The sequence below is a fragment of the Drosophila willistoni genome, assembly GCF_018902025.1.
Source record: "Drosophila willistoni isolate 14030-0811.24 chromosome 2L unlocalized genomic scaffold, UCI_dwil_1.1 Seg196, whole genome shotgun sequence".
Lineage (NCBI taxonomy): Eukaryota > Metazoa > Arthropoda > Insecta > Diptera > Drosophilidae > Drosophila > Drosophila willistoni.
The window spans coordinates 6,499,913-6,512,735 of NW_025814048.1; the positions used below are offsets into that span (position 1 = coordinate 6,499,913).

The 12,823-nt window shown below is 36.1% G+C and overlaps 3 protein-coding genes and 1 long non-coding RNA gene across 4 annotated transcripts; all 4 read right to left on the minus strand.

The window, feature by feature from the left end:
* Positions 1 to 689: 689 nt before the first annotated feature.
* Positions 690 to 1,784, minus strand: LOC6640050 (Golgi-associated plant pathogenesis-related protein 1). The gene is made up of 6 exons (XM_015178761.3): positions 1,698 to 1,784; positions 1,503 to 1,634; positions 1,235 to 1,449; positions 1,085 to 1,177; positions 1,000 to 1,011; positions 690 to 860 (listed from the first exon to the last, which is right to left on the minus strand). Exons 1-6 carry the CDS (start codon positions 1,737 to 1,739, stop codon positions 788 to 790), a joined length of 567 nt encoding a protein of 188 aa, XP_015034247.2. The 5' UTR covers positions 1,740 to 1,784; the 3' UTR covers positions 690 to 787.
* Positions 1,785 to 2,793: 1,009 nt separating this feature from the next.
* LOC26529426 (Golgi-associated plant pathogenesis-related protein 1) lies at positions 2,794 to 3,978 on the minus strand. Its single transcript, XM_015178904.3, has 6 exons — positions 3,802 to 3,978; positions 3,607 to 3,738; positions 3,339 to 3,553; positions 3,189 to 3,281; positions 3,104 to 3,115; positions 2,794 to 2,964 (listed from the first exon to the last, which is right to left on the minus strand). The coding sequence occupies exons 1-6, from the start codon at positions 3,841 to 3,843 to the stop codon at positions 2,892 to 2,894; spliced, it is 567 nt and encodes a 188-aa protein (XP_015034390.2). The 5' UTR covers positions 3,844 to 3,978; the 3' UTR covers positions 2,794 to 2,891.
* Positions 3,979 to 4,712: 734 nt separating this feature from the next.
* On the minus strand, positions 4,713 to 5,140 carry LOC26529878. Its single transcript, XR_001450577.3, has 3 exons — positions 5,054 to 5,140; positions 4,969 to 4,980; positions 4,713 to 4,829 (listed from the first exon to the last, which is right to left on the minus strand). It is a non-coding gene; the product is annotated as an uncharacterized LOC26529878 (long non-coding RNA).
* A 3,240-nt stretch (positions 5,141 to 8,380) lies between these two features.
* On the minus strand, positions 8,381 to 10,492 carry LOC6640049. The gene is made up of 5 exons (XM_002063162.4): positions 10,406 to 10,492; positions 10,008 to 10,187; positions 9,699 to 9,938; positions 9,393 to 9,632; positions 8,381 to 9,317 (listed from the first exon to the last, which is right to left on the minus strand). Exons 1-5 carry the CDS (start codon positions 10,424 to 10,426, stop codon positions 8,997 to 8,999), a joined length of 1,002 nt encoding a protein of 333 aa, XP_002063198.1. The 5' UTR covers positions 10,427 to 10,492; the 3' UTR covers positions 8,381 to 8,996.
* Between the last annotated feature and the right edge of the window lie 2,331 nt (positions 10,493 to 12,823).

The following is a 12,823-nucleotide window of genomic DNA, read 5'->3' on the forward strand; positions in this document are numbered from 1 at the left end:
ATCGGATTACTATATCATATAGCTCCCATACAAATGACAAAGTCACGAACAGTGACTTTTCTCAATAACTTCGTTATTTTTTGAGCTATTATCGTGAAATTTAATATTGGTGAGTTAATTACACATATAAACGACTAATTTGATCAAGATCGGGTGACTATATCATGTAGCTCCCATAGGAACGATCTTTCGAAAACAGTGACTTTTGTCAATAACTTCGTTACTTTTGACGCGATTGCTTTCAAATTAAACATTTGTTAGTTTAATATATCTGTTAATGACTGTGCCGAATTTGATAAAGATCGGGTTACTATATCATATAGCTCCCATAAGAACGATCGGTGGAAAACAGTGACTTTGATCAATATCTTCGTTATTTCTTATGTAGGCCGTTCTTTCGCAAACATTAGCCTTTTTAGATATAACGTTTTTCCACTTTGATGGCTATAGGTGAGGAAAGAGTTACCAAAAAAGTTGCAAGGGTATACAAACTTTGACTCGGTCGAAGTTAGCCCCGTCCCTCTGGTTTTATATGTATGTGAGATGCTGCCTGGTGGCAACTCCCTTATGCAGATTGAGAACGCAGCAGCAGTCGTGAGGTATCATGTGAAGTCAAGAGTCGATGTTCAGCAATCAGCAGCAGTAAGCAACCGATAAATTAGCAGTTCAAAATAGATAAAAACCAACAATTGAAACTTCAAAATTTATTCAATACTTAATATATCTGGAAATCCGAAAATAATTTAAATACGTCTGCCCAAGTATTCCAGCACTTTACTCAATGGAATTAGGCCAAAATTTTGTTTAGGAGCCATGAGCATAATAGGACGATTCCAATGTTGATTTGAAACAGATTTACGCTGAAACAATATAATTATTAGTAGGAGTTACATATGTCAAAATAGCTGGTCCTTGCTTTCGCAGACGGTCGGCTGAGGGTAGATCGGACTTGTTGCCATTTTGGATATTAAGTGGCTTGTGCCAGTTTGAAATGCTTACCTTAAAGGCGACCTAGAATACAAGAAAACGAAAAACTATTCTTGAGAAACTCTCTTCATTCATGATTATTTTGGTAGCAGCTTACCCATTACGTCTTGGAACATTTTCCTCAAATTGTCCATCTATATTACCCAATGGTTCGTATGACGCAACAACGTAATTGTACTTATTCGTTGCACTGGGATAACAAATGAATGGAAGTCAAAATAGGTCATTTGGCTAATTGCAAACTTACTTATAGGCCGTCCCCACACTTAACGTGGTTGAAGCCTTCCAAATGAGCGCTGTAAAGCATTTAGTTTTGTTCGAAAATCCTGGTTTGTTGAAATCGTAATCTTTGATTTCATCGTACCACTGCTGAACACACTTAACTGGCTTTTCAAGTGTCTTGCAAAAAATGTCACCACTAGATCTCTCATAGGTTAGAACCTGCCCAGAATATGCTATCGCCTGAATATGGTAGTTATATTATTTGATTACTTTTAGTACTGTTTTAATCATACTTTAACGATAATGCTCATGACATTCAATGCCTTGACATCGGCTAATTGTAAATCCGGTGAACCGTGCAGCTTTCGCAAACGATTGTGTTCGTTAAGTATATCTTCTTCAACGCTGGCAAATACTCCAGGAATCTGTGAACGGAGGAATTTAGCTAATACTTAAACGGTTAACTGGGATTAAAGTCGAGAGTATACCATCGAAAATGCAAACACACTTATTAATACCGGCAAATACATAATTTCAAATTTAAGTTATATAAATAAAACTTAAAATATTAAAATTTTTCGTTGTTTCACACAGTAATTTTGATTTTTTTTTCTAGCGAAAAATGTGAAAAATAAGTACAACCAAAGGGTCTAGACGATGCCAAAGCTTGCTTCGTTTGGTTACATTATTGACACAGCTTGCTTGATTGTCGTTTAATTTAATAATTGTTAATGTAAATTTAACAAATTTACTTAGGATGAATGGGTATATCAATGTCGCCAAAATGTTACAGTACGTATGTATATGTTCCTAAATATGTATTATTTATCAACAAAATCAGACGATGCAGCCATTTCCGTCTGTCCGTATATAGATTTATATATATATATATATACATGAGCAGAATCTATACAGAACTTTAACTACACATTTGAATACATTTATTGTAAATGTAAATTGTTTTACTTGATGCATGGTGTGCCGAAGTCGGCGAGAAGTCTTACTTAATTCATTATAGCCTTGTAGAGGTATTATAAAAATGTTTGTAACGCACAGAAGGAGACATTTCCAACCCCATAAAATGTATATATTCTTGATCAGCATGAGCTTAGTCGTAGTAGCCATTCCATATAAACTTCATTGACTGATTCGGATTGGACCACCAAATCATTTTAAGAGTTTGCAACATGTAAAAATGTTGTGGCCAAAGTCTGCAAGGGTATATAAAAATTTCATGGCCGAAGTAAGCATATTTGAAATTTAGAACAATATTCTGGACAGATGCATCCGGAGAAACAGCATATTGAATTTAAACAAAATCAAGTAAAACAAACAGAACCCTTATAAAAAATATTCACGGCGTTTATTCATTCATCAGTATCTTTCATTTTTCAGTCAAAAACAGCAGAACTGAATCCTTTTTATTTTATATGTACGTGAGTTGCCTGGTGGCAACTCCCTTATGCAGATTGAGAACGCAGCAGCAGTCGTGAGGTATCATGTGAAGTCAATAGTCGATGTTCAGCAATTAGCAGCAGTAAGCAACCGATAAATTAGCAGTTCAAAATAGATAAAAACCAACAATTGAAACTTCAAAATTTATTCAATACTTAATATATCTCGAAATCCGAAAATAATTTAAATACGTCTGCCCAAGTATTCCAGCACTTTACTCAATGGAATTAGGCCAAAATTTTGTTTAGGAGCCATGAGCATAATAGGACGATTCCAATGTTGATTTGAAACAGATTTACGCTGAAACAATAGAATTATTAGTAGGAGTTACATATGTCAAAATTGCTGGTCCTTGCTTTCGCAGACGGTCGGCTGAGGGTAGATCGGACTTGTTGCCATTTTGGATATTAAGTGGCTTGTGCCAGTTTGAAATGCTTACCTTAAAGGCGACCTAGAATACAAGAAAACGAAAAACTATTCTTGAGAAACTCTCTTCATTCATGATTATTTTGGTAGCAGCTTACCCATTACGTCTTGGAACATTTTCCTCAAATTGTCCATCTATATTACCCAATGGTTCGTATGCCGCATAAACATAATTGTACTTATTCGTTGCACTGGGATAACAAATGAATGGAAGTCATAAAAGGATATTTGGCTAATTGCAAACTTACTTATAGGCCGTCCCCACTCTTAACGAGGTTGAAGCCTTCCAAATGAGCGCTGTAAAGCATTTAGTTTTGTCCGAAAATCCTGGTTTGTTGAAATCGTAATCTTTGATTTCATCGTACCACTGCTGAACACACTTAACTGGCTTTTCAAGTGTCTTGCAAAAAATCTCACCAGTAGATCTCTCATAGGGTACATTCTCCCCAGATTTTGCTATCGCCTGAATATGGTGGTTATATTATTTGATTACTTTTAGTACTGTTTCAATCATACTTTAGCGGTCTCGCTCATGAGATTCAATTCCTTGACATCGACTAATTGTAAATCCGGTGAACCGTGCAGCTTTCGCAAACGATTGTGTTCGTTAAGTATATCTTCTTCAACGCTGGCAAATACTCCAGGAATCTGTGAACGGAGGAATTTAGCTAATACTTAAACGGTTAACTGGGATTAAAGTCGAGAGTATACCATCGAAAATGCAAACACACTTATTAATACCGGCAAATACATAATTTCAAATTTAAGTTATATAAAAAAAACTTAAAATATTAAAATTTTTCGTTGTTTCACACAGTAATTTTGATTTTTTTTCTAGCTTCTGCTCAACCAAATACTGGATTGTGAATGTGAAAAATAAGTACAACCAAAGGGTCTAGACGATGCCAAAGCTTGCTTAGTTTGGTTACATTATTGACACAGCTTGCTTGATTGTCGTTTAATTTAATAATTTTAACAAATTTACTTAGGATGAATGGGTATATCAATGTCGCCAAAATGTTACAGTACGTATGTATATGTTCCTAAATATGTATTATTTATCAACAAAATCAGACGATGCAGCCATTTCCGTCTGTCCGTATATAGATTTATATATATATATATATACATAAGTAAGTATATATATGGCATATGTATATACTTACTGAGCAGAATCTATACAGAACTTTAACTACACATTTGAATACATTTATTGTAAATGTAAATTGTTTTACTTGATGCATGGTGTGCCGAAGTCGGCGAGAAGTCTTACTTAATTCATTATAGCCTTGTAGAGGTATTATAAAAATGTTTGTAACGCACAGAAGGAGACATTTCCAACCCCATAAAATGTATATATTCTTGATCAGCATGAGCTTAGTCGTAGTAGCCATTCCATATAAACTTTATTGACTGATTCGGATTGGACCACCAAATCATTTTAAGAGTTTGCAACATGTAAAAATGTTGTGGCCAAAGTCTGCAAGGGTATAGAAAAATTTCATGGCCGAAGTAAGCATATTTGAAATTTAGAACAATATTCTGGACAGATGCATCCGGATAAACAGCATATTGAATTTAAACAAAATCAAGTAAAACAAACAGAACAACAGAATATTAATTTAAATACGTCTGCCCAAGTATTCCAGCACTTTACTCAATGGAATTAGGCCAAAATTTTGTTTAGGAGCCATGAGCATAATAGGACGATTCCAATGTTGATTTGAAACAGATTTACGCTGAAACAATAGAATTATTAGTAGGAGTTACATATGTCAAAATTGCTGGTCCTTGCTTTCGCAGACGGTCGGCTGAGGGTAGATCGGACTTGTTGCCATTTTGGATATTAAGTGGCTTGTGCCAGTTTGAAATGCTTACCTTAAAGGCGACCTAGAATACAAGAAAACGAAAAACTATTCTTGAGAAACTCTCTTCATTCATGATTATTTTGGTAGCAGCTTACCCATTACGTCTTGGAACATTTTACTCAAATTGTCCATCTATATTACCCAATGGTTCGTATGACGCAACAACGTTATTGTACTTATTCATTGCACTGGGATAACAAATGAATGGAAGTCAAAATAGGTCATTTGGCTAATTGCAAACTTACTTATAGGCCGTCCCCACACTTAACGTGGTTGAAGCCTTCCAAATGAGCGCTGTAAAGCGTTTAGTTTTGTCCGAAAATCCTGGAATGTCGAAATCGTAATCTTTGATTTCATCGTACCACTGCTGAGCACAATTAACTGGCTTTTCAAGTATCTTGCAAGTAATCGCACCAATAGATCTATCATAGGATGACTCCTCCCCAGATAGTGCTAATATCTGAATATGGTGGTTATATTATTTTATTACTTTTAGTACTATTTTAATCATACTTTAGCGGCCGCGCCTATTTTATCGAATTGCTTGACTTCGACTAATTGTAAATCCGGTGAACCGTGCAGCTTTCGCAAACGATTGTGTTCGCTTAGCATATCTTCTGCGAACCCAGCAAATACTCCAGGAATCTGTGAGCGGAGGAATTTAGCTAATACTTAAACGGTTAACTGGGATTTATGGGTTAAATGCTGCTGCATTACCATTGGATCAAACAACGACTCAATCAAGTTATCATTAGAAAATAAGCCTCAACACTAATAAATCAATTAGTTAATTAACTAACAATTATATGGAAAATTGATTTAGAAAATGAAAAACAAAACAAGATAAAGGATTTGTTGACATGAATGATTCAAAAGTGAATACATGTATATACGATTCTTAAATTATGCAAATGTGTTAAGCTACAGAAGCCTTAACTTGTAAATAACAATAACAAAATTATTAAATAAATAAAATTGAGAAAAATTATGAAAAAATTAGTTTTATAATAAAAAACCAAAAAAGCAGGCTCAATTTGTGAATTATCAAAGCAAAATCAAAACAACAAAAAAATTATGATTTATTATTAATTCTTCTTTAATCAAAATAATGGTAGTTTTTTATACCCTTGCAAAAAGGGTATATTAATTTTGGTCAGAAGTGTGCAACGCATAGAAGGAAGCATTTCTGACCATATAAAGTATATATATTCTTGATCAGCACGACGAGACGAGTTCAAATAGCCATGTCCGTCCGTCCGTCCGTCCGTCCGTCCGTCCGTCCGTCTGTCCGTCCGTCTGGATCAACGCAAACTCCTCCTAGACCGTAAGAGCTACAGAGCTGAAATTTTGCATGTAGGCTTGTATATACTGCAGGCGTTGTATATCTCGGATTCAGCCGGATCGGATCACTATATCATATAGCTCCCATACAAATGGCAAAGTCACGAACAGTGACTTTTCTTAATAACTCCGTTATTTTCTGAGCTATTGTCATAAAATTTAATATTGGTGAGTTAATTACACATATATACGACTGTGCCAAATTTGATCGAGATCGGGTGACTATATCATATAGCTCCCATAGGAACGATCTTTCGAAAACAGTGACTTTTGTCAATAACTTCGTTACTTTTGACGCGATTGTTTTCAAATTAAACATTTGTTAGTTTAATATATCTGTTAATGACTGTGCTGAATTTGATAAAGATCGGGTTACTATATCATATAGCTCCCATAGGAACGATCGGTGGAAAACAGTGACTTTGATCAATATCTTAGTTTTTTCCTATGCTAAGATTGTAGGCCGTTCTTTCGCAAACATTAACCTTTTTAGCTTGAGCGTTTTTCCATTTTGATGGCTATAGGTAAGGAAAGAGTTACCATAAAAGTTGCAAGGGTATACAAACTTTGACGCGGTCGAAGTTAGCCCCGGCCCTCTGGTTTTTCATTATATTATGATTTAAATGTTTAGAAATTCATCAAAGTTATTTTAAATATAAAGCATATTATTTTTATTCTCTTTTCTATTACGAACGAGAAGTATTCGTCTATTTTAGGACTAAAATTTTCTTAGAAAATATATTTGTACAGAAATCGGTCTCATAACTTGTTTGCTATTTCGAGTCTTAGTACTGGAATTTTCGATAGATTTTATATATAGGTTCCAGCATTGATCTGCCACTGATAGAAATGTTTCTTGTGTGGATATTTCCGGATTTTAAATAAAAGAAATAAAGGAAAAATAATTGAAGACCCTCTCTTTCCCTCTCTCCTTTCCACTTTCTCTGATCTCTATCCTTCTCTACTTATCTAGCCATCCATCATACCGAAAAATCCCTTTCATGCTTTCAACTTATTTCCGCTAAGAGGGTCATATCCATTAAAAATCGTTCGCTGATTATGCTTATAAATCAAGCATTTCTTTCCTTTTGGTCATCAAGCAAAGGTTATTTCCCTTTCGTAGACAACCACGCCCCAAATCACCCATTTATTAGCTACATCAATCGACTACCTAAACATTGCCAAACTAGGAAAACGAGAAGGAAAACAAGCAGCGAGTAACATCATTAACATCAAATATTTCCTAGTCGAATATGTTTGCTTGAACTCGAACTTTTCGATTTTCTTTGCTTTTTTTTTGTTTTTGGTGTTGCTGTTTTTTGGCGGTAAGTTACCTAATCAGCTGCCAGCAGCGGCAATTGCAACTGCAACAGTTGCCTTCCTCTGCTAACCTTATGCGGGTTTTCAGTTTTTGGCACACAAACACAGTCCGTCGGCAATGCGAGTTTGGCGTTGTCTGGTTGAAGTCAATTAAAGCAACATGTTGCTGCAACTTTGGGGCAAGCAAGCAAGTAAGCGACCGACTGACTTGCATAGATATAGATACCAGTCCCCTCCTCCGCCACCACTCTCCTTTCTTGCTAGACATCCCTTGAGGGGGGTTTGACCTGACAGCATTTGGCGGCTGCATTCAACTTCAACTTGGCAACAGGAAGTGGAATTGTTATTGTTTGTTGCTTATCTGGCTGGAAGATGGCATGGCTTCCTTGAGATTTATTTGGCATATAGAAACGTCATCATCTTCATCATCGGATGCACTGGAGTTGTTGTTGTTGTTGTTTTTCCTTAGCCATTTTGACTTTGGCTCTTGGCCTCATCTTAGCCATGCCAATTGTTGGCTTCTTTTTTTCTGAAGTTTGTTTTTTTATTAAGGTAGGCCCCAAATTATCTAACTTCCGCATATCATGATGAAGATGATGATGATGCTGCTGCTGGGGATCTTTATGAGTTGCATCTTCTTCTTCTTCTTGTGTGTTTATCTCTCTGTGTGTGTGTGTGTGTGTGTGTGTTTGTATTTGTTGCACAATCGCAAAGTAAAAGGATTTTTAACTGTTGATAGCCATAATTAAAAGTTGTTAAAATTTACGTTTATGATTTTTTTATATGATTTTTATTTTTTTTTTTTTTCTTGTTTTTTTTTACATGAAAGATTTTTGTTTTTGTTTTTTTTTTTTTATAATTAACCAAAAAATTGTTTAAGTACACATATATTTACAAAAAGATTTATATCAAATTTCAATGTCATATGTAACTCATTTTTTGTTGTTGTTGTTGTTTTGTTTTTTCCATAACTTAAAGACGAAAAACGCGCGCATGACTAATTTGTACACTTGAAACGATGAGAAGGAGGGCAAATCAGAGAAGAGGAGAGGAATTGGGTATAGCGATGAAAGGAAGAAAGGTGGGAAAGAGAATCTGGTATGGTATTCGTATGCCTTATATATGTATGTAAACTATTAACAATTTGTCAAACAATCAATTGAGGGAAATTCTTTTCTTTTCTTTTTCTTTTCTTTTGGGGGGGTTCAGTTATCAGTTATCAGTGCTGCCGCTTAGATTGCGGCTATGGAGAAAAAAAATATATAATCCTTTAGACAGAAATGGGGGATGCCCCCATTTTGTTTTTGTTTTTTTGTAAAAAAAAGTAAACCATACATACAGCCCCCCGTTGGTAAAAAAACAAACCCCTGACATTACTTAATCCCAGCCATGGCCATGGCCATGATCATGGCTAATTGGTACCCAAACCTTTTCCCATACTGGCTTCCACACCTTTTTCCATTCTTGTACTTTAACTTCTTTCCACACGGGCACATTCACCGATTGCCATTCATCCTTCCAGGCTTGGCGTTTCTCGGTGGCCCACACTTGTCGCTTCTCAGTGCGCCAAATTTGTACCTTCTCCTCGATCCATGTCTCGCGTTTCTCCTTAATCCAAATTTGTTTCTTTACTGGCTTCCATACCTGAATCCATTCATCTTTCCATTCCAATTTCTTGTCTTGTTTCCATTCTTGTACCTAAATTTTGGAGGAAATATTTGGATTTATATAATTGAAAAAGGGAGAGGATGTTTTTTGATTCGTTTCCTTTACCTTTTCGGTACGCCATTCCTGTTTCTTTTCGGTGCGCCATTCTTGCTTCTTCTCGGTGCGCCATTCTTGTTTCTTTTCAGTGCGCCAGATCTTCTTCCAGACGGGCTTCCACACCAGCTTTTTGCGCCACAGATCGTGACTGGTATACTCCCAGCCTTCATGATCTTTGCCCAAGAATTTCTCACCGGGAATACCCATTTTTACCCATTGTGGTTCAAACATTTGCTTCCAATCGGCCACCTGTCATTTTGTTTGCGGTTTCAATTTGTGTGTTTCAATTGGCCAAATTTTTTAGTTTCGTTTTACCTGAACTTCTTTCCATACAGGAACTTGTATTTCCTTCCAGAAGGGCACTTGGACTTCCTTCCATACTGGCACTTGAATTTCCTTCCAAACGGCCACCTTTGTGGGCACCCAAATTGGTTTTGTGATCTTCTTCCATTCGGCTACTTTGACTTCCTTCCAGGCGGGAACTTCACGTTCTTCAATTTTCGGTTTCTTAACGATCTTCCAATCGGGAACCTTTTCCTCTTTCCACACAGGAACCTACACAGATAATGAGCCATTATTTATCTGTTCACTTTGGTTTGTTTTTGGGTTTTTCTTTTGGTTTACCTTAACCTCCTTCCAAATAGGCACTTGAACCTTTTTCCATTTAGTTTCCCATGCCTCTTTCTTGATTGTTTTCCATACCTGTACCCAGTCTTCCTTCCAGGTGAGTTTCTTCTTCCACACACCTTCTGGAGGATGGGCAAGGGTTAGGCTTATAAAAAGCGCGCAGCTGGCGCTAAGTAGCTGAATTAGTTGCCATAATTAGAATAGAATAGAAAAGATATGTAGATTTTAATTTTTTGCTTTCATTTAACTTTTGTTATTATTTTCACTTTTCAACACTTGAATTTTTTCTGCAGGATGCTGTTAATTATTTTTTGCACACTTTTTTTGATTTATTTTTTTTGGTTTTTCTTCAGTTTTTGTTTAGATATTTATTTGCCATTCGGCCACACACTAACCAACAATTTAAGGGATCTCATGCTTGGAATCCCTGATACCACCAACTGGCGCGTCACAAAGTAAAGAGAGCTGGATCTGTGCCTCCGCTGAGGTCTTCTATCAACACTATTCGCATTTCCCTACATGCACATCTATTTATATTTTGGAATCAGAGTCTCCCCATCATCATACCAAAGCAAACTCCGGCGTTGGCTGAGCAGTAGCAGCAGCAATTTGGCTAAAAAACAAAAACTATAACCAAAACACATCGCACTCTCTCTCTCTCCGCTTTGTCGCTTACTCTCTGCTCCAAGCTTGGAGTGGGCTCTTCGTCTCCATATTCCATGTGCAAAATGCACGCAACTCAACTGAGACGCCAACATCGACATCGACTTCGACGTCGACGTTGACGTCGGCATCAGCGTAACCGCTGAAAGCGAAAACCGCACAGAGAGTGAGAGTAAAAAGCAAAAGTGGCCAAAGCTAAGACGACAACGCGTCGTTGCCTCTGCCTCGGCCTCAGCTCCAACTTTGGTTTTCGTCTGACGACCGGACCGACCCCAACAATCTGACTGATGAATTGGATGCGGATTTTTTCATTCGGCTTTGGACGGATGATGATGACTGCGCGGATTTTCCCAAGGTAACCCAAAATAAAAAAAAAAACAACAACAACAACCTAAAGTATTTAGTCTGCTCTTGGTCTCAAGTGCACCGTTGGACGTTGGCCGTTGACTTTGGTCTAAACCATTACCACATAACATCTTCAGTTTATCTTTGCTGGCCCAGAGCTAGAATGTGTCTCTATATAATTATGTTGTTTAATAATGAGGACAAGTGTTTCCCCAAACACTCGCTACACTGACAGAAATCAATTGAGAAACCAAAGCGATCATGTGCTTAAACCAAGTTGTCAGGTTAAGTTAAGTTCAAATCTGTTAAATTATAGTAAGATCAGTGAGAAAAGGGAAAGATGGATGCATTGAGGAGTCTTTTATCTCAAACCGTGACCTTGACCCACTTCTTGATAGAACCATTTTAAAAAAAGTAACACTTATCACATTTCTTGGTCATCTGATCAATTGACTAAGGCTAATTGAAGATTTTTAGGCGAATGACTTTTGGTTACTTAATGAACGATAACTATTCCAAATATTTTACGCCCATGCAATGTGTCATACAAATATTTCAAGGTCTTAATAGAGCTCACACAAAAATGTAAACAATAAATAAAAGTGAATCAGCATTTAAATTTAATTTAAAAATAGGCAAAAAGTGTATAAATTATATTATTAATATTTTTGTGATATTATGAAATCATTTAGCTAAACTCAGAATAGAAAACTTTATTTTAAAGTGTACAACTAAAAGTTATAAGTAGCGCATCATCCATTGAAGATGATCTGTGAAGAAAAGAAAAAGTGGGAAATTAGCTTCAAAAAGTCAATGCATTTGCATATATGCAAGTTCTTCATTTATTGTTATGAAGTATAGTTAAATTTTTGTGATTCTAAAGCTCTTAGAAGTCAAATGAATGTATATTTTTTATACATTAAAGTAAATATTTTTTGGCTCAGCTTGAATTGATCATCTAAGTTATAGAAGTTTCTATTAATGAGTCTCATTTGAGGAGTTAAAGAAGCTACAAGTTTTAAAATATTTAACTCAGAGTTTCATTTTCAAATGAATTCAGAGAACACAGATCGTTTCTATATATCATTCATACATACTTTTACTTTCTATTGATCAATGATCCATTGAAGAACTTTATATATATCAATAAGCTATCATTATCACTTCAAAGATGAAGTAATTTTTTGATTTTGATAGATGGTTATGATATAGCTTATATTCCAAATCTAATAATAATATGATTTTTCTGCCTATAGAAGCAGTAAAATGTCTTTCAAACTCTCTGTCTCTCAGTGTTTACTGTTCGTGATTGCTCTACTTATCTTAGCCCTTCATCTATAATATCAATTGTTATTCGCTCAGTGTATTAAACGTTCCCCATCAGTTCAATTCATAAGGTCAATTGCTGTGGGCGTCTATTGCTGCTCCTCAAGTAGTGCGCACACACTTAATACCTACTAAGTAGTCTTAAGCTATAGCAAATTGTTTATACGTGCCCGCATTTTATATGGGCACGATTAACCATGTCGACCGACTGAACTTGAGTGACAAACAATTAGCACAGTTCATTTGGCAAAAAGAAAAAAAAAATCACGAAAATAGTTGGCACAAACCAAAAAAAAATTACCAAAGCTGGACAAAAGCGAGAGTCAAAACAAAATTGTCGACAAAATGGCACGAAGGCAAAGGTAAAGGGAAAGGGAATTTGGCAAAGTTAAAGGCAAAGGCAAAACAGGCAACAATTGCCATTTATGAACAGGATGACCTCCGCAACGGGACGCAGCATGAAGGTGTCTTAAAGCTCA